Here is a 22461-nt window from a genome sequence, read left to right on the forward strand (position 1 = left end):
TGGACTGAAATTGCATACACCCATCGTGTGAATGACCCCTAAATATAAATACTCCTTAACATGCATATGGAGCTCCATGCACTATGATGGTGTTTCTCTCCTTCCACCCCTTTAGCACTGAGCTTCCTAGCTTGGGGGGTGGTTACGGTGCCTAGGTAAGACTGGCAGAGCTGTGCCACCACCTGGGATCAGCTGAACAGAGCGATGTGAAGGTATGTGCCAGAGCTCAGAATCCAAAATGGCACCCTCTGTGCTGGCGCCGCCCCCTCTGCCAAGTTATGACTGTGCCATCCAAGGAAAGTGGAGAGCTGATCCTTCTGCATCTGGAAATCACTGTAGGCCAATGGAGGGTCAGATTAGACTCGTGGACTTTGAGTTTGACACATGTGCTAGAGCTTCAGATAGGAGTAGTCTACATCATTATTGGAATAGGTTATATATCCCCCTGAGATGAGTTGCCTGAGGCTTGACTGCAAAGAAAAAATAAACAGGCTGCATAAAAGGGAAGTGTAATCATTTAAAGGAATTTTGAGTATACGGAGAGAGACTGGAAAATGGTTTTACTATTACCAACTATTGCAGGATAATAGCCGAAGACTGTTCATAAGATGTATAAATCTGCCCTACACCTAGAAACAATGCAACAAAGTCAGGCTTTGAGGCTCTCCTATCAGATTACATGTGGTAGTCTGTGTCAAGATGCAAAGTGAACACTAATCTTCATAGTGTTTTTATTTGTGCAAATCCATATTAAACTAGGCTCTTCAGAGCAGTCAGGCTACTTCTCAGAGTCTGGCATGAGTACTGTAATGGGAAAAGTGCCTCACATGCTCTCAGGCCACTTTCATACAAGCGTTTGTAAAAATGCTGCACTTTTCAGAGTTTTTGTAAGCATTTGCCAGCGTTTTATACTGTATATTATGTGCAGTAACAATGCAGGAAAAGTAAGCTGATGAGATCACCACTTTTCCCCCTTCCCGGTAGCATAGTAAGTATCGTTAAAAAACGCACACGATTTATTTCCAATGGGCGACACAGAGCGTCAAACACGCCTCGAATGCCCGAAACTAGAACGTACAATGTTTGTTTTAGAGCGTGATAAAAACGCTGCAATAAAACGCTCATCTGTAAAGCCACATTGAAATGAATGCGGGCTCGGTGCAGCTGTAAAAACCGCCTGTGTGAGAGTGGCCTTAGCTAAACCTATATTTACTCAATTTCCGATGCCAATTGCATACACTAATGTACACTTTATTGGAAATAGCTGCCCTTTTACTATTGGAATTGAGACAGGTGGCCCCGGACTACAGCATAATATTTTAAGTGATAGTTTTCTATGCATCAGTTTTAGCGTGAATTCACACGAAGTGTGATTGTTCTCAGTGAGAGAAACTAAGTAATCTTGTAGATATAATACCTTATAATGGCTAACAAAAATACATGTTACAGCAAGCTTTCAGATCTTCTATCTATCCTTCCTCAGGCTAAAATGGAACTGGTTTGGATGGGGCACATATATAATATACAAATGCAGAGAGGACACTTGATTAAATTACAAATGTTCACACACAGAAATGTGAGACTGTTTTGCACTCAAAACTTAAAATAACAGACACACAAATACTTAATCAGTCCATTGAGCTCAGGAATGTGACCGTTTTATGATGTGTCTTATCTCTCCTCCAATCTGCACATGGAAGGAGATGCAGCACCACCTAGTGGATGGCAACATAATTACAAATCAAGTTCTGAATTTTTATGAAGTTTAAAAAAAAAAAAAAAAAAAAGATCTGAAAGAGGGACATCTCTTTTTGACCTCCTTCAGACCTTTCATATTTTCCACTTTTATGCAAGAATCCCGGGCTGAGGTTCATTCCATTCTTGTATCAAACATGGCCGTAAATTGTAAATTTGTACTCCCAAATTCTTCTGTGACTGCGACTTGAAATTGCTCTTCAGTATGATAACTCTTCTCTGCTCTATGCTGTGTCCCTGACCACAAAAATGTTTTGCCGTGGATAATTCAGTCTTTCCCTCTTCAATTGAGTGGTGATGAGATCTCCTCCCAGCTCTCAGTTTTTGTTCTGTTTCCCCAATATAACCCCCCCCCCCCCCCCCAACAGGACATTTACTGCATCGGATCAGGTACACAACATGGACATGGGACATGTGAATGTCCCGGGGATCTTATGGTCCTGCTGTGTGTTGGGGGATCCGCCTTACCTTACAGGGATGAGTTCCTTTTTGTGTTTCCGGAGGCAATGCACTCCTGATTATAAAGTTCCTGAAATTTGGAGGTTGCCTATAACATAGGAGGGGAGAGTCAGAGAATATGGTTTTTAGACGGTCATCCTCATGTAGGGTATGATAGAGTTTCTTTGCAGTCTTCCTTAGTACCTCTAGCTGTGAATTGTAGGTTACTAATAGAGGCACACGTCCGTTTTTCCTTTCTCCTTGTATTGGAGTAGTTGATTTCAGGGTATCCTGGTGGCTCTGGTGATTTGGTCATCAATTGAGGTTGGATGATAGCTCTGATTTAAAAATGTCTTTTTGAGATTGTGTAAATGTTCCTCTCTGTCTGCTGGATTGGAGCAGATCTGGTTGTATCTGATGGTCTGGCTGTAGATGATGGACATTTTGATGTGCTTAGGCTGGGAACTGTCCCATCTAAGGTATGTGGATCGATCAATGAATGATGAACTGGCAGCATAAACGGATGTATGAAGATATAAAAGCGTTTTATTTTTCAGGGAGGGTTCCCAAACCTTAAATAATTGGCCTTCGTGGGTTGCCAGCTTTGTGTAGTTTGGGAAGCCTATAGAATACTCCAACCCTGGGGTTCTCCAGTATCAAGTCCAAAAATCTTGTGGAGCCCACAGACAGGCTTATGATGACCCTTCTAAATTCCCTCACATATTTCTGAGTCGGGTCTCGATCCAGTTTGGTGTTGTATCTGGTGTTCGTCAGCTGTCTTTCTGCTTATTTCTTGTAGTCTGATGTATTAATGAGGACTATAGCGCCACCCTTATCTGCAGGCTTAATGGTGATCCCTTGTTGTTTTTCATTGCATGCATAGCCCTTCATTCCTGCATATTGATATTAAATGCTTTCCTATTCTGCATGTCCAGTATAGTAGATTGCACCTCATGTGTAAAGGAGTCTATATATTTATCCAAGCTGGGATTGTGGCCAGGAGGGGGTGTCCAATCAGACTTCTTCTTGGCCCCTAATTTCTCTTGTGTTTTGAGTCCTTGGAAGTCTTATCTCCTCTTTGTCATAGGAGAACTCTTTCAGTCTTGGTCCCTGAAATATTTCTCCATGTCCCTGCATAGTTTTATTTTATCAAGTGTTTTAGTAGGAGAGAATGAAAGTCCCCTGGAGAGAACACTGAGCTTCACATTACTGGGGTTGTGAGATGACAGATTTATAACACAGCTGATTTTACCTTTGTTCGTGTCCTGTTGGGGGTTCTGTTCCATCATGCCGGACTTGGGGTGTTCCTGATGGGTGTTCGGGTACAGGCCTGCTCTGGACTCGGGGTGTTCGTGATCTGTGTTTGGGTACAGGCCCTGCTCTGAATCAAAGTCTCTGGAGTTTCTTTGCCTTGTTCTTAATAAGGCACCATCGTGGTGTTGTGTAATAGTGTTGCATTCTGAGTTCCAAGTCCTCCATAAGTGTGTTCCTTAAAGTTTGTATCTCCACAAGGGCCTTTCTTTTGCTACTGTAGTAGACGTGGATAAGGTGGTTCCGCCATCTTTCAGAAGTCCTGTAGCAAAGACGTTGTGCATAAGGGGTATTATAGGTGTGCAGAATGGGATTCCTTAGGTAAAGTCCTTTGGGAATTAAGTTAAAGAAAATGTCGCTGTCCAGTTGTGCCAGTTTCTTCAGAAGATGTTTCAGTTCGATTTATATACGGTATACATTCTGGTATCCTCCATTAGGTAAAACGAAAAAGGTCTGGTACCGTGTGAGCCAATAGAGCAAAGTGTGATTGTTCTCAGTGAGAAAAGCCAAGTATTCTTGTAGATATGATACCTTTTAATGGCTAACAAAAATACATGATGTCACATTCCTGAACTCAATGGACTGATTAAGTATTTATGTCTCAGCTCAGTTTGTCTGTTTTACGTTTTGAGTGCAAAACAGTCTAAAATTCCTCTGTGTGAACATTTTTAATTCAATCAAGAGGGGTGTCCTCTCTGCATTTGTATATTATATATGTGTCCTATCCAAACCAGTTCCATTTTAGCCTGAGGAAGGATTGATAGAAGATCTGAAAGCTTGCTGTAACATCCTGTATTTTTGTTATTAAAAGGTAACATATCTACAAGATTACTTGGTTTCTCTCACTGAGAACAATCACACTTTCAAACTAAGTGATTTGGAATTTGGCGCGATGATGGCGACCCTGAGGAAGCTGCAGTTTTGTGATGATACACTTGGAGCAGTCTTACTCTGCCCCCTTTAATCACTATATGACCTTTAAATGATGATATGCCTTCTATTTGTGACATGCTTTCTTAGAACTTATTTGTCTATGTCCATATATACAACATGATCTGAATACAAAGTATTGAACTGACAGGTCCCAGTCCAATGCACCGATCATTAAACAAATATCGCCAAAAGAAGCAAGAAACATACATCTATGGTTGCCCACTAGTAATATTTTCTCCAACAATGTTTCAGGGCTTAGTCACAAGGGCGCATCGGAGCCCGTGTTACTGCAGTAAGAAGATGGCCGCACTTCAGGACGAACGTCTCTCTGCAACGCCGGGAGAAAGAAGATGTGACCGGCCTCATTGCCCATCATATGTTCTTTCTTCAGCGCTGCGGGGAGTCGTCCGTCTTGAAGTACAGCCGTCTTCTTCCTGCAGTAAGGGCACAGTCACATGGGTGCATCGTCGCCCGTGTGATTAAGCCCATAAGACGAGAGAAAATTTCTTCTCACCAATTCATCATGCAGATTTCTAGTCCATTTTGAAGGAGATTATTGATTTATTTATAGCACATTCATTCACTTCAGGGTTATACTTAATGATATGCCAATATCAACAAATAAATAGAGATGAGTGAGCGTACTCGCAAAGGGCAAATACTCGAGCGAGTATTGCTTTTTGCAAGTACCTGCCCGCTCGTCTCAAAAGATTCGGGTGCCGGCGGGGGTGAGCGGTGAGTTGCGGGAGCGAGTAGGAGGGAGCGAGAGAGAGAGCGAGCTATCTCCCCCCCCCCCCCCCCCCTCGTTCCTCCCCGCTCTCCCCCGCAGCTCCCCGCCCCCCCGCCGGCACCCGGATCTTTTGAGACGAGCGGGCAGGTACTCGCAAAAGGCAATACTCATTCGAGTATTTGCCCTTAGCGAGTACGCTCGCTCATCTCTACAAATAAAACTTCTGATTATAGTCAAAGGATAATATAGACTTCCTATTGCCTTTTACTCATTTCTTTCATAAAGGACTCCCAAATTGCCTCATTTGTATACTCCCCTCATTCTCAGCTGTAATTTCAATTCATTAGTCTGTTTCAGAAAATTACTAGTTGTATTATATAGTGATGGTATAGTATATAATCATTGGTATTAATATGCCTTTTAGCTCCAAAACTGTCCATATAGGACCGCTTTCTTATTATGCAAAAGATGATGGCTCTGGAAAGGGAGTAGGAATTTGATAAGTCAGTTTATAATGCACTTTAGATCTTAATTCATGTCATAGAATAGAAAACTTTAAAATATAACTTTTTATAAATTAATAAATACATGTTTAAAACTTCATAGCTGAGGATAAACACACATATATAAATACACATAAATCTAAATCTCCCCGCTAATAAACAATAGCAGTAGAGTGGGGGGTGCATCCTCCCTTAGGGATAATTCAGATTTTGAAAGCAGACTAAGACGATGCCCACCTCCTAAGGTAGTGTAATTTCCCTTCTACATATAACGATAGAGGATGGTTATTCAAGAGTTCGCGGACCAGACTTTACGTCTAACGGATGGTCCTTTCCCCGTAAACCTCTTAATCGATAGCTGACTAGGTCAACGATGGGGGGAGGGGGGGGACTGTGTCCACTCAGGGATTAATTTTGAGTTGTCTACACCCTCCCACAGTTTAGAATTAGGCCAGAACCATCCCCTATAGAGGATTTCTTTCATGTAGCCAGTGTCCGTCTGCCTTCCTAGATGGTGTGCAGATGAACTTTATAGCCATTTTATTTCTCACAGATGGTAAATAGGGATGCAGAATTCAAGATACTAGGTTCTAAGTTAAAAATTCCTAGTTTATAATTCAAAGGTTCAGGGTTCGACATGTTTCTAACATTTATCAATTCATCAGGAACCTTATATTTTAGTTCTGTTTCGAGGGTTCTCAGGTAAGATGGATAAGTTTGCATATTATTCCGTCCATTCCTCTCTCCTATAGTCCACAGATTATGTGTACTATTTGAGTTGTCGAGAGATGACTGCCCATGCCTGCCTGAAATGGCCCCACCCCCTTATGCCACATGACGCATGACTGAGTGTGTCATCGGGAATGCCCCCTCACGTCATTAAGCATGTCATTGGGCATGCCCGCATAAATTTTTTTAAATAAATACATATACAGGCCCTTCACGGGTGCACACAAATTTGTAGTAACAATTCCACATTATTAATGATCAACAATTACATCCCATCTCTTGTGCAGGATAATCAAAAACTCTACCAACTCATACATATACACTTTCTCTGGAATGCACTCTACAGGCAGGCACTCCTCCCTCTGGAATGCACCTTATCTCTTGGGAAAACTAGAAAATAATTAACTCTTTCTAGACTAGCAACAGAACTGTATCACAGATTTCACTGTTTTCTTTCTTATTTCTACATGCTCTGACCATAATATCACATGCGTGATCATTTATCCAGCTTCCACATTTGCTTTTCATTTTTATTTCTTCACATAAAGATAGCCAGTTTTGGACATATCTGCTTTTTGAATGTCTGCCCTTCCTGGAGTTATATCCCATGACCTCCACTGTGGTCATGTCTCTTGGTCCCCAAGACTGTAGCTGTTTTGGCTACCCATCATAGATGGATAGTCAGACCAATCCCTGAACGGTTCTTGCAGTGGGAACTTCCTAGACCTCTTTTTACTCATTGCTCTGGAATTCCAAATGGTAATGCAACGGGAGCTTCCTAGAAGTCTTTTAATCTATTCCAAATTCTGGATTAACTCAGCCTAGCAATTGGGTATCCTTTTCTCTGGTCTCTCACCGTCTTGACACATATCCACAAAACAAAGAGGGACAACAGTCTATTCACCAAATGTTTGTCTCTCACACTGTTGCATTCATGAGTCTTCAGTTCACTTACAATGACCCTCGTCCAGACTTTGGTCATTTGCCTTATTCCTGGTACAAATTATTCCATCTGCTAATGATATATCTTAGGTCACAATTTATTGCAACTGGGAGAGGCACAACATGTAAATTTTAATTTTGTTAAGGTGTCTCCAAATTCTGTGACATCACCATGGGGAAATATTGGACCATTATATATAACTTTTAAGAATCTCGCTTGTGAACAAACAAACATTACAAGCATAGTCACACAATCTGGACCTCATCTATTGATTCACGCACAGTACACAAATTGATAATTTGGTAAGTGAAATAGAAACAGAGGACTGTACATTTTCTCAAGACAGCAAACAGAAACAAACACGTGTAAGAAACAAGGGTCTTACCGTAGTTATGTGTGTCTGGTGTCCACCATCCAGAGACCTTGACAGTCTCTAGAATATTCTACATGCCCATATTTTCCAGCAGAAAGGTTGGAATGCTGATTTAATTTAGGTGATGCTCAAAGGTTATCAAAACCGATCAGGTATGCCTAATTGTATATCTGATGCGTCATAGAAGAATACATGTGAAACATACAAGATGGTGTTTCAAGCTTCTCTTCTCAAGCACTTTTATTAAGTACATCTTATATAGTAAACTAAGTAGTGCCAGGGGCTAATCATGAGCTCGCCGTGACCTGTCAGAATCAAATCATAATAAAATAAGCATTTCATAGCATATCATAGTAAGGTTATGGCTCGTGCACATTAATAAGCATTCATAGAGAATTTCTTATCAGTGATGTAACGTAAAATAATTAAAGTGAGAAAATGAAGGCTTCAAAAAATACGTCTAGTACATAAGCTAATAATGCTGCCAAAATATCTGGAGGCATAATTACAAATACAAGGACTTTTGTTAAAAACAAAAAATCATTGTAAGCTGTATTTTTGTGTTACACTGCTGACTGTCACTTTGTGAACTGTAAAAAACTGGCCGAAGGAATGATGTGCTTAAAACATTCTAGGTTACTTTCATGGGGGCAACAGGGATGGACATCATAGTTCCCGTATATAATAAAAACACATTATAAGATAATATAAAGTGTAATAAATCACAAATTGTGTGGAGTTCTTTTCTTTTCCAGCCTGTAGCAATGCCATCCTCATGTTTTAGTTTTGTATGCATTCGTTCTTCTTCTTTTGAGGCCAGTTTACCCCTTCAGTGGCAGGTTTCTTACCGCTGTGTCAGACCTACCAGGGCAGGTTCTTTAAATGGGCCAATCATTTGATTTCAACTAATTTTCCAGTCACGTTCCAGGAGCCATAACTTTTTCATTTTTCCATTGACATGCCATATGAGGGCTCGTTTTTTGCAGGACATGGTATATTTTTTGATGGCATCATTTTGGGGTATATAAAATGTATTGCATAACGTTTGTAAAAAAAATTGTAGGGAGATTGGGGGAAAAAAAAGAAATTCTGCCATTTGTTTTTTGGATTTAATTTTTACGGCGTTCAGCGTTAAAATTGGAACATTGAAACTGTTATCCTTTTAATTGTCGCAGTCAATTCTGACAGCAGCATTTAAATCCCCCCAGCCGATGTTCCAGGGACAAAATAGCGCAGCACACTGAACATCACCTTGGACGGTTGGCTATTCCAACCTCAGGAAGATGCATATAAAAACATCCCCTTTGTCATAGTGTAACTCGAACTTTCAAAAGGGGATGTAGCTTCTGGCATCATCCAACAATTGCTTTTAGTAGTGGATTTTTAGTTTTTGCTTCCTTTCATCCTACCACATTGTTGGCATAATGCCGAGTCTGGGACTATATCTGGTATAGTCTGCCCTGTAGCCTGTATCTTAAGCAATTCTATCTTTAACCTATTAGTGAACCCCTTAGAAACCATGTGGCTCATCAGAGCTGTTAACCCTTTAAATGCAACTGTCAATTTTGACAGCGGCATTTAAATAACTGGATCGATGTTCAGGGGGTGCCGTTTGACCATGCGGGTGTCATAGCAGTCGGGGGCCTTCTGAAAAGTCCCAGGGCTGTCATGGCAAAATTCCTATAGGGTGGCTTGATAAACTGCCTTCCAGATTGCAGTATTATGTAATGCTATGGCATTACATCATACTGCAGGAGTGATCAAAGCATCGCAAATTGTTGTTTCCTCTGAGGGGAAAAAAAAAGTAAAAATGAGATCAATTAAGTTTTATTATTTTAACATATTTGGTATCCTTGTATTCATAAAAGTCAGATCTATAGTAACGCATTATTTACCCCGCACGATGAACATCGTCAGAAAAAAAAAAAAACGCAAGGAATGCGTAGAATTTTTTTTTTTTAGTCACCCTGCGTCCAAGAAAAAATGCAATAAAAGCGATCAATAAGTCGTATTTATTCCAAAATGATACCAACGCTAACTACAGGACATCTCGCAAAAAATAACCTCTCGTACAAGTATGTTGATGGAAAAATAAAGGAGGTACGATTTTTAAAAGGGGGGGGGGGGACCAAAAACGGAAAAAAAGCTTGGTTACTAAGGGGTTAAAAAAAGATGGCAAACTGCTGTACTATTGCAGAAGATGGCGGCAGAAAATAAGTTAAAAAAAATTTAAATACCTGAAAAAAATCACAGCAAAAAAAAAAAAAACTGTTTGGTATCGTAGTAATTGTACTGACCCACAGAATAAAGTTACCATGTCATTTTTGTTGCAGTTTGTGCGCCGTAGAAACAAGACGCACCGAAAGATGGTGGCATTTCATTTTCTTTTCCATTTCTCTCCACTTAGAAGTTTTTCAGTACATTATATGGTACATTAAATAGCACCATTGAAGAATACAACTATACACTTTCTCTGGAATGCACTCTACAGGCAGGCATTCCTCCCTCTGGAATGCACCTTATCTCTTGGGGACACTAGAAAATAATTAACTCTTTCTAGACTAGCAACAGAACTGTATCACAGATTTCACTGTTTTCTTTCTTATTTCTACATGCTCTGACCATAATATCACATGCGTGATCATTTATCCAGCTTCCACATTTGCTTTTCATTTTTATTTCTTCACATCAAGATAGCCAGTTTTGGACATATCTGCCTTTTTGAATGTCCGCCCTTCCTGGAGTTATCTCCCATAACCTCCACTGTGGAGATTTCGAATAGAGGATTTGCCATGAGCGGTGTTAATGGACCTGGGACTGTGACTAATCCTAAACGAGACACGAAACTTGCCCAACGTGTTGAATAATTGGAGGCTGAAGGGGGGGATATAGACTTAACCCACTTGGGGGGTATCCAGGGGGCTCCGTATAGGCCGTCGATTTCGCCTGAGTGTTCTAAAAACAAGCCCTCCTACAGTTAGATCCATGGATAAATAAAGGAGTTATGATTTTTGTAAAAGGGGGGAGGAAAAGCCACAAATAGAAAATCGGAAAGAAGCTTGGTCACTAAGTGGTTAAAAAAAGATGACAAACTGCTGTACGTATAATGCAGGATTGTTGATGTCCTACTCGGTTCAATCTGTTCTCAGTTATATTTGTATGACGAGTACATACTTATTGGCTCTCCAGCTGTTTAAGCCCAAGATTGCAGATGTATTAGTAAGGACTTCTTATAAAGCTGTTATAAGGTCTGTCATCATAACTCCCTTCTGTGCTGTTGTTGCAAAGTCTGAACTTTCTTTTGTAGTTTATATTGGTCTCCACTTTGTGGAAGAGCCATATTTATTATAATTGTTTATTAATATGAATGATCTATTTTGTTGTTTTGATGTCTGAGTACTTCCACTTTAGTTTCTGACTGTTGTCATGGAAATATACCTCTGGGTTAGAATGTCAGTGACAGGATCAGAGCAAACCGTATAGTTTTGTGATAATCGGAAACCCATTCATGAGCAGATGATTAACTCCGCATGCCAACATTTTCATAATGGTGTTCATTGGGTGTTATTGAGGCACAATAACAATGTAGCTCGGTGGGCTCCCAGGCACAATTACAGAAATCATGTGAATTAATCTAGGACTCTGTGTGTAGCCGTAGTGTTAGGGAACTTTTACATGAGACAAAAGTCACTTGAGTGATCACTTAAAGGGAGCAATTACTTAAACATGAGACCCAACAGGGCACTTAGCAAGAATTGCTCACGTTGCAGAGTCGCTTTGGTTTTTTTAGCTCACCTGAAAACGAAGCAGCTATCTATGTAAACAGAGTCATTCATCTATAAACTACTGCTTGTTCACTCTGAATGGAAGCAGGTGGCCAGAAGAGATCCCCAGAGCGCTCCGCTTACATACATTGAACGATTATTGCTCCTGTGTAAAAGCACAGGAGTGATAATGATTGGGATGTCCTGTGTAGAAGTACTCATAGACTATAACGGGACTATTTGTATATCCATCCCACATAGATTCAACACAGCTAAATAAGTAATTGATGTGCAATGTCATACAGCAATCTTTAAAATTTACCTGTCTTAATTGTATTACTTATATTTTTTTTTACTAATTAACACCAAATAGTGAAACCTTTTCTAGTTTTGTGAACTATTTTTTTTTTTTTACTCGTTTTATTGAAAACATTATATTTTGTACAATAACTGAATAATAAAAAAAAACGTTGATTACATCATTAGCTCGTTACATGCATGTCAAGTATTTTGATACATTCTATTGACATATTTGTTTGTTACATTTTTCCCTGATGTTGTGGTTTCTTTGTGGTGCCGGTGGAGGGTGTGTTTCTTTTTTGGTTTTACAAATTGTTTCTAGGCGTTGCTATTCTCATCAAGTTATGGAATTGGGCCTGTGTATGCACCGTACCCGTTGTCCCACACCATCTTTCCCACACTTTATTAAACTTTTCAGGGCATTTTCTGTTTTTGTATACAATTTTTTCGTATGGCAGAGCGGCGTTAATAATGTTCTGCCACTTTGTGAGTGTCGGAGGGCGTCTATCCATCCAGCGTAGGGCTATTGCTTTCCGGGCGTAGAATAATACCTTTGTAAGAAATATCTTGTCATGGTACTGCCATTGTTCTTCGTCTAAGAGCCCCAACAGGCATACTGCGGGATCATGTGGTACTGGTATTCCCAGTATTTGTGTTAGAAATTCTATGATCTCTCTCCAGTATGCCTGAATATCTACACAATTCCATATTAGATGATTAAAGTTTGCGTTAGGTACTCCACACCGGTGGCAGCAGTTGGTGGTTATCCGATTCATTTTATAAAGTCTAGTCGGTGTTAGGTAGCACTGATGTAAGATATATAGTTGTGTTAGTTTGTTGTTTGCCGCCGGCGATACTGTGGTGTATATGGACATTGCCGTTTCCCAATCCTCACTAGTGAGGGTGGGAATAAGTTCTCTCCATCTCTGCATTACTGACATTGGTGTGTCGGGAATTTTAGCACGCAGTAGATGGGTGTACAGCACTGAAATCAGGCCTTTAGGTCCTTGTGTTCGCAGTATGCCTATTAATGGATACTGGGAAAATGTTTGTCTGGGTCCTGGAAACTGTGCGGTCAGTGCGTGTCGGAGTTGCAAGTATCTAAAAAAACTCGCCCTTGGAATCTGGTACAGTTCTTGCATTTGTTCAAAGGAAGCCAGCGTTTGGTCGCTGTATACATGTTCTAGTGTGGTGACTCCTGAGTTTATCCAGAATTGTTTGCCTGGCAGATTCATCAAGTGTGGTAGCGCCCTGTTGTCCCACAAGGGAGTCTCCAGGGGAGTGTTCTCCTGTCTAGTTAATGATTTGCATGTCCGCCACACGTTCACTGCCAGTCGGTGGATCGGTAGCATTTGTTTGGTCACCCATCCTGGTTTTTCCAGAAGGATCCAGAGCGATGTTTCCTCGAGGAAGTACATGAGATGGTGCTCGGAGTTAGGGAGAGGCGCGCCCGACAACCAATGGCGGAGATACCTAACCTGACCTTGTGAACTATTTTTATTTTCCGATTTTATACATTTTTTTATTTTTGTAGGGACTGTAGGGGCTGCCATCTAGCCATTGCTGTAGTTAACACTATTTACAGATGCTTTACAGGAGAACGCATAGGCTATTTGCACTAGGGTCAGGAGCTGGCTCATTGCCTCCTATGGGAGACTGTTCCAGGTATGATTTGTGATCTGTTGGCAACAGTTGAGAACCCAGAGGAGAAGGGAGAAGCGGTTTTTAACAGTTAAAATTTTTATCTGCTTCTGCCTTCTTTTTTCCTGGGTACACTACGCGACCCAGTGATCACGTGACCGCTGGCAGATCCCTGTTACAGCAGAGCTGCAGGGTTTGGGCAGGCCCAGATCAGCTCTGCCAGTGACTATTGCCACTGCAGGGGGGATGTTTTTCCCTGTAAGTGGGGCTCTTGTGGATGCCCCATCTACAGTTGGAATGACCCCCAGAGGTCTTTTATGACATCATTGGGGACATAGATGGTTAAAAAAAATTGTTACAAAAATAAGTAAAAAAATTACAGAATAAAATAAAAAAATATATATACATAAAAAAGAAAATTACCCAAAGACGACGCCAACCAAAACTGTCAATATGTGTCCTATAATCCCAAACTATACATATTATATATCAAAATGTCTGAAACAAAATGAGGATCCTGTTCCCATACTATAAAGGTTAAAAAAAAAAAAATTTTAGCCTTTAACCCCCAATAAAACAAACAAAAAAAAACACAGGAAAAAAAAAGTAAGTGAAAAAGATATAAAAAAATAACCCTATATGTAGCGGGAGGAAAAAAACGCAGCAACAATAATATTGGTAGCTGAAGGGAAAAAAAGGCAGTAAAACCACCACGTGGGGAAAATCTCTAAAAAGTATCTGATCCTTTATGTACGAAACAACATGTTCCTTAAGGGGTTAAGCATTTTTTCAGTTACAACTTGCCCCACAAAAAATAAGCCCACTGCGCTATGGGCCAGAATTCATACAACAGTGGTTAAAAGTCCAAAAAAATCAAGTTTCATAAATGGCGCTCATAACTGTGTGTTAATGAAGATGAGGGAACAGTCTGTTCCGATGGGTAGAGTCAGTTTTTTTTCCCGATCACCACTTGTCTGATGCAAGTCGCATCTTGTTCTTAGATTTCTGATTGTGAATTTGCTGTTTTTATTCTTCGTTTTGCCCAATCTCTGTGTAATACGGTTATTTATGTTTTATTTAAAAAGTGATTACTGAAAATCGTTAAATAAGGTTTGTATTGCAGAATTCTGTTTATTAGTTTGAAGAAGAGCTCTATCAATATGGATACTTGTTTTTCCACTAGACCTACGAAATTAGTCTGGACTAGTCCGGCTTTATATTTTTTCTTAAAATAACTATTCATAGAAAATGATACTGTAGTTTATTTTTGCTGATGCTTGCATAATACAGAGTTATAATATACTTTCTCCGCTAATGATGAGTGTTCAAATGTACCAAATAATGTACCAAGTGCGTATTTGTCTATGCCGCACAGTACTAAATATTAAGCACTGTATAATTTTTCGTAATATATTTCCGTAAGATTATAACCTAACAGCTAGATCTGTAAGATCGTAACAAACTAATCAGATTCTTATTTAGCATCCCCAAATTAGTATTTTCACCAATAAATTCGTAAATTTCACTTTTGTCAAACTTTTAAGGTATGCTGGCCCACTGTGCACTGTCAGGAGCTGTGTATAGTGGGACTTGAATTCTGGACTTCTCAGTTATGTCTTGCAGCCTTAAAGGGGTTGTCCCGCGCCGAAACGGGTTTTTTTTTTTTTAAACCCCCCCCCCGTTCGTCGCGAGACAACCCCGATGCAGGGGTTAAAAAAACAACCCCCACAGCGCTTACCTGAATCCCGGCGGTCCGGCGTCTTCATACTCACCTGCTGAAGATGGCCGCCGGGATCCTCTGTCTCCATGGACCGCAGGGCTTCTGTGCGGTCCATTGCCGATTCCAGCCTCCTGATTGGCTGGAATCGGCACGTGACGGGGCGGAGCTACACGGAGCTACACGGAGCCCCATAGAGAAGAGGAGAAGACCCGGACTGCGCAAGCGCGGCTAATTTGGCCATCGGAGGGCGAAAATTAGTCGGCACCATGGAGACGAGGACGCCAGCAACGGAGCAGGTAAGTATAAAACTTTTTATAACTTCTGCATGGCTCATAATTAATGCACAATGTACATTACAAAGTGCATTATTATGGCCATGCAGAAGTGTATAGACCCACTTGCTGCCTCGGGACAACCCCTTTAACATCCAGGCTTTTATTAATAAGCAACTTTTCTTTGGCCAATCACAGTGAGCACTGGACTTTTTAAACCCACAGTTTTTTATCCCCGTTTCCTGGTTGTTTTGTTTGTTAGGCCAGCTGCACACTTTCTCGGGCATAACTTCCATCAAACAGCACATGGACACTTGTCCGTGCGCTTTCTCATTTACACAGAGGCACCACACTGACATTCATTTGCATGTCCTGTTTCTTTTCCATGATACGAACATGAATGGGATATACAATGAAGTGGAAAAAATGTCAATGTGTATAGCCTCAGAGGCTATAATGGGGCCATGTGCTGTCTGTGGAATATATACTCCTAAAGCATTTGCCGTTCTCATTTATGGCACGCTTTGGTGCAGGCACTGTAGGTGAATGTAGTTTATAAACATGTAGACATAAAAGAAAGTGTAAAAAAAATGCCATATTATAAAATTTACAGAAATTGCTTTATTTACACAGAATGTAATTTTTTGTGTTAATTTACACAAAAAATGCTTTATTAAGCATTTTTTTGTATAAATGTTATAATTTGGCATTTTACACACTTTCTTCTCTGTCTACATCTTTATGGTCTAAATTAGTGTACTATCCTTTTTGGATTTATTAGATGGTAGTGCCAGCCACTTTTCTCTCAGGTGACTTGAATGTAGTTGTAAGGAATAAGGAATGTGATATGTATGTATCAGCTTCTAAGTATTTTGAGACCTGTGCAAATCTTGTTGATAGTGTGCACTGTCTCAGGTGCACTGGAGGAGAGTAGTTTTAACAGAGATGGACATTTTACCTGGTTACATCTATGTGAAAAGTCCTTGCAAATTTTAATAATGAACATTGTCATGGATAGGAGATGGGAGAACCGACAGTTCCCACCTCCATCACCAATTTGTAACAGATTGACTGTTCCGAGCACCTCACTGGCATTGACCATGTCCCTCGACAGAGCCTTGATCGATCACTTTAGCGAGGTTGCATGTGTGGAGTCGCCAGAACAGAGGTGGATTTCTAACCAGCTTTCACAGGGGCCTGCCACATGCACACCAAAAGCACAAATCACCCCCTGATCTGGCCTATAGCACTCCAGCACGTTACAATGCCGCTCACATACACACGCTGCTACCACTAGCTGTTAAGAGAAGCTGAGACCCAGACTGTGAACACAATCTTTGGAGTTTATGGTTTGTTTTAAAACTGACAAGGTTTAACTAATAAATTGCAGATTTATTCTAGAAAAAGACTAGCAGTGCAAATTACACACACACACACACACACACACAAACAAAGGATATACTAAAAAGGTTGTTACACGGGAGTATAAGGGTATACAGATATACGCAACAAGACAGTATTTTAAAATAAGCAAGGAGAAAAATAAAAGAAAGAAACCAGATTTGGTATGTCCTGCCCAAGATTCTGATCCATGCAGAGTCACTAAAGCAATGGGAGCAGCCTTACGCCAAGGAGTATCTCTGAAGTCTGACAACAGGGGTCTTTGGAGCCCCGAATTATAAAGGATTCCTCAGAACACACCTTCCCTCGCCCCCTCTGATGTCATTCAGGAGGTTAGGGTGAGGGCATGCAGCCCTTGTAGAAAAATCATAATTCCCTATTTTGGACATATCTCCGCACAAGATATTCTGATCGGGAATATGGGCCTGGCATATTTCTGGTCAGGGTTTTATCTATTCAGTGATATCAAGCATGACACTAAATTATAACCGTATGTGGATACGCCGTTCGGGGGTGATGCTGAGCTCGTACCGCAACATGTGTAGATGCATTCCATTCATCTGGCCCGCCAGGTTCCAAAAACCTAACTCATATTGGGATAGGACCTTAACACAACCAATAATCTTTATTAAGAGATTTTTGGTGACAGGGAGTCTGTGGGAATTACATGAGGTGTTAAGCCTGACTAGCAGGGGAGGTCTTTTAACATTTACCTTTGGTTTTTTTTGCTATCACTATCAAATGGCTTCCTAAAGCCCAATGCATATCAGAGGCCTCTCAGATGTGAGGGAGAAAGGAGAACTGGAAACATTAAATTAATCTTTCCCAGTATCTTGAGCGGCAAGTTGCTATGGATAGTTCGCACCTCCCCTTTTTGGATGGGCGATGGTGGTTGATCTCTACTGATCACTTCCAAAGCCCGTCCCTCTTGCCTCGTCTTGATGGGACAGTCCATCTGCATAACTATGTTCACTTCCTTTCTTGTCCTGGATAGTGAAATTGCAGGACTGCAGCGCTAGACTCCAGTGTAGGAGTTTGTCATTTCCTATGGTTCAATCAGCTGAGCGGGTTGTGATCCGTGACTACTGTGAACTTATGCCTGTATAGATATGGCTGTAACTTCTATAGGGCCCAGACTATGGCATTCTTTCTTGACCATGGCATATGCCACCTCTCTAGGCTGAGGTAAATCGCAGGGTGTTCTTTTCCCTTTGCGTTTACCTGGCTGAGGACGGTGCCAAGGTCATAAGCTCTGGCATCAGTCTGCACCACAAACCTGCTGGTGAAGTCTGGGGACTGCAGGACCGGAGTCAATCTGCAATTGACGTTTGCTGTTCAACATTTTAATTGCACTTTTTATGGTAGATGTACTTAATAAAGATGTATTTTGCTCTTAGATTGTTGCTGTGTGTTGTATAATTGATGCTTGCTAGGGTTTTTACACTAAGCAAGTGCATTTTTTGTTATCAGCCTGGTATTCAGCGTTATTGGTCTTTTTAATTGCCTGTATCCTTTATTTAGTTATTGCGGTGTTTATTACAGATGTATTTTGAATTATACTTATGTGTGTTTCAGGCAATTTTCACAGGTTTTTTTGTGATCTGTGATACGCTTCTACTTTTTTGCAGGTATGACTGGTTCCAAACAGATTCTGCAATCACTATTGTTATCTATACGAAGCAAAAGGTACGCTACTGTAATTTAACAACAACATAAAGAAGAGTGTTACAACAAAGAATGTAATGCTTGTTTTAAGAGTTCAAAATTCCCTGTTTCTAGCGCCATCACCAACTTCTAGTAGAGGTCCTGTAAGATGGCATTTATTGGACCTGAGCATTGACCTTTTGCGCAAATGCATGGAAGTAAATGACCCATTTCTCCTGATGTCAGTCTTTTAACCACAAAGCAATTTAGGCTTTTCCTATGCCAGGAGTTCCTGCATCACAGACATTTTCCAGTTAAGCGATATGGTGCCAAATTGCCGTGACTGTGTGCAAGTATTTCTTACAGCCGCTATTTCTTCTCTTTTCTGTGTATTACTTGCCATATAAAATATATTTTGTATCTGCAGTCACTACCGAGCATGCCTTCTTCTCTGTGTAGTGTAATTAGCATGACAACAGTAAAGAGTAGATGTTTGGAAGCGTGCCAGAGGAGAGAGGAAGTTGTCTTGCTCTGCAGCATCTCTCTAGTGTCTGCATTCACCACTGCTTCTGTCTTCCTAATAAATATTGCCTACTAGTGAATTGTGGATTACACTTAACTACCTACTATATACACACAAGGCAGATAGCAAAACCAACAGGAATCTGGTGGGCGAGGTGTTGCTAGTACAGGCTTCTGTTGCAAAGTGAATTTTTGTGGAATCCTTTGAGGCGGTACGCCAGCAAACGTTGTTGGGGAAAGGTTGCGTTCGGCCCCAGTAATTTTTTTTTTCAAAAAACTCAGTTTGTTTTTCACCTATTTTGTGATGTCTGATTCATATGAACAATCTACAGCTGTGAAATTTTGTTTCCTTCTCCACTGCCCAAAGACCTTGTAGAAAAACAAAGTTGCATGGAGCGAGTTTTGGAGAATGCGGAGGCTGAGGCAAGGGTTTCATGAGAAACTGAACAACTTGTTAAAAAAAAAAATGACTAGAGCCAAACGCAATGTTCGCCAACAAGAAGGGTTCTGCAGACATACACCTTGCAACACCTGGTAACACCCTGCCCACCAGAATTTAGTAAATTTCTGCTGGCATACTATAAATATGAATGTAACCATTAAATCAACCTAAAGGGGGGCTCATGCCCACGGCCGGGTCGGATTCAGACTCTGCACCCCCCCAGAGACTGTATACTCGCCTCTCCGAATCTGCCACGAGCGCTTTGTCCAGTGAGCCGGTGCACATGTGCAGTGCAGCGCATGACGCGCGGTGACGCAGATTTCCGCGATACTTGTGCTGTGCTCACAGCGTGGGACTGATGGCTTCTATTGACTGCAACGGAAGACGTCTGTGCGCTTTTCCGCACAGAATAGAACATGCTGCGATTCTCCCCCGTGAGTGGAAAATCGCAGTTGATTTCCGCTCGTGAGCAAGGGGGAATCATTTAACATAGCATGTCTATGGACGGTCATTGCTGCGGAATTTGCGGCGGCTGTCTGACCGTGATTCCCGTAGCGATGATCCGTCCGTAGGCACTAGTCTATAAAGTTGGCAGTACCTAGAAAAATAAAGAGAGACTTAGTTAAATCATTTTTCCTTAATTGGAGCATTACACGGTGATCTTGGGATGTATTCTTGTAGGAATGATTATATGATTTGATTTCATTTTTCTGAGGGTAAGAATGTCACGGAGTTCCTGTTCATCATGCTTGTGCTGTACATTTAACTTGTATACTATAAAAGCGGCGCATGATTAACGTGTCCATACAGATCCATAAGCCAGATGGGCTAAAAAGCATCCTTTCAGCCTGTTTTTAAAATAAGTAAATCCATTAAGCTGTTCCTGTTCTGTTCTCCTTTTATGTTATAGAACATGTGTGCAGAGATGGTTACGGTTGATTACCAAGAGAAAATCCTAAGAGGAGAAGTAACTGTAGAAGATTACTCTTACCTTCTGCTCATTGGTATGTTAATACACACTGTAACTGCACCGTTAATGATTTATTGAGCCCTTTGACAATAGGACAGTGACACTAATCAATTATTGGTATTTTTTTTATGTAGTCTTGCCCTTAAAGGGGTTGTCCCGCGAAAGTAAGTGGGGTTCAGCACTTCTGTATGGCCATATTAATGCACTTTGTAATATACATCGTGCATTAATTATGAGCCATACAGAAGTTATTCACTTACCTGTTCCTGTTCCATTCAAATATGTACATTCCATCTTTATTGTTTTTCTTGACCTCTCAACTTCTCTTCATTTTCTTTCTTTTCAATGCTGTTGGCTACATAACTGCTTTACTGTCATTGCTGTATAATTGCATAGAGTAAAGAGTGAGAGGAATCTATTTTCACTCATGTTCATACTTTAACGTACAGATTCCATTAGTATAGCTAATGCTTTTGTCTTTCATCTTATTGTTGGTCCACATTTGATTTATAAACTGACTTAAAAGCTCAAAGTGACTCAAAGTATAAAAAGTCGATGTCATTAATAGCACAAAAGTTTTAAGCCTTCCCTCGTTAAGAAGCGTTAAAGTCGGGTGAAAATCTCAGTAGTCTGAAATATAAATTTGCAGCATAAATCCATGGATTTGCCAGGTAATTCTGCCAATATGTATAATCTGTAGGAACAAGCTTGTAACATGCTTTCCCTCTTTAATGTGGTAGGATTTGCTAATGTGTGATTCTGTGAAGCAGATTGCGAATCCCCAACACGGTCACCGTGCAAGTTGCATACAGTGTTTTTCTCCTGATATATATTTATTTCCGTCCATCCACTTTCTTTTATGAGCCTAATAAGGCAGGGTTCATATGGCCAAGAATCGCGCACGAATATGAGCCCCATTCTTTTCTTTTGAATGGAGTCATACACATCGCAGCATGTCCTATCTTTGGGCGTGCCCTCGCATCGCATTGCCCATTGTTTTCAATGCGAGTGCGATGCAAAGTTTCCTATTGAAAATAATGGGAAACACTCTGAGATTTTCACAGTGGCGGATCGCAACTAACCCAAAGTGATGTGAGACATTTTTGATTCACGGCCCATGTACAATTAGCCTAAGACATGGAAAAACAGAAGAGCTCTCAAGGGATGCAGGCCCTAACTATTGCAAGGGAATGTAGTTCAGAGCTACAATAAAATTATGTCACAGAAGTCAAGACTTCAAGTCAGACTAGAAGATGCTGAAATGTTTCAAGAAATAATTCTTAATCATAGTTATATATCATGGCTAAGAATAAAGGTTAGTTTCCGAATATCGTCAGCACCAAAAACGAACGCCTGGGCTCCTAGATGACAGAAGGAATGAAGTTATCAGAGAACAAAATGGTGTAAAAAAAAAACAACTAATTTTTGCACATATTTTTTTCAGTTTTACATCACTATTTTTTAAGAAAGCGAGACTAAGTTAGCGGTAAAGGGCGTGGCAAGAAAGATTTAACTACTATTTGCACCAGGAACTGGCATAAATAACACAAGAAATCTACTCTAGCTGGGTTAGATTTCTTTTCTTTTTTTATTACATGGATAGCTTGAGATGCACCAAACAAATTAACCCCTTAATGACGGCCCCATTGCCTTTTTACGTCCTAGCTAAATGGGCTTTAATCCTAGAGGACGTAAAAACATGCATCCTCTTTGGATTAAAGCCCTCTTGGCTCAGGACAGGACAGCTCCATGCTCTCGGTGCCCGCAGGTAGCAGACAGCATGGTGCTGTTATCCCAGGCAGCGGGCAGTCCCCCCCGGCAATGCGATCGGCAATAAAGTGAAAAATAAAGTTAAAGATTCAGCTGCCCTGATGGATTGGATCCACCAGGGCAGCTGAAATTACTCACCCGCCTTGTCTGTGGTGTCCCGCGGTTAAGGGGTCCTCCGGGACCCGTTGCCGCTGTTCTGTGCATGTGCAGAAGGCCGGGAGCCCCGGTAAACTTAAAATCTCCTGGCTCCCGACTCCTGAAGGTGAGCGGTCCCCGGGCCCGTGATTGCCGCTATGTATT

The 22461-nt window shown here is 40.9% G+C and overlaps 1 protein-coding gene across 1 annotated transcript in view; it reads left to right on the top strand.

Moving 5' to 3' along the window:
- CYB5R4 (cytochrome b5 reductase 4) overlaps positions 1–22461 on the top strand; it is a 138260-nt gene that overhangs the window by 63511 nt on the left and 52288 nt on the right. Inside the window, exons 7-8 of the mRNA XM_066605006.1 lie at positions 18442–18499; positions 20332–20425. Coding sequence (XP_066461103.1) covers positions 18442–18499; positions 20332–20425 — 152 coding nt within the window. The remainder of the gene's footprint in view (positions 1–18441; positions 18500–20331; positions 20426–22461) is intronic.

The sequence above is a fragment of the Eleutherodactylus coqui genome, chromosome 1, assembly GCF_035609145.1.
Source record: "Eleutherodactylus coqui strain aEleCoq1 chromosome 1, aEleCoq1.hap1, whole genome shotgun sequence".
In the NCBI taxonomy this organism is placed as follows: Eukaryota; Metazoa; Chordata; class Amphibia; order Anura; family Eleutherodactylidae; genus Eleutherodactylus; species Eleutherodactylus coqui.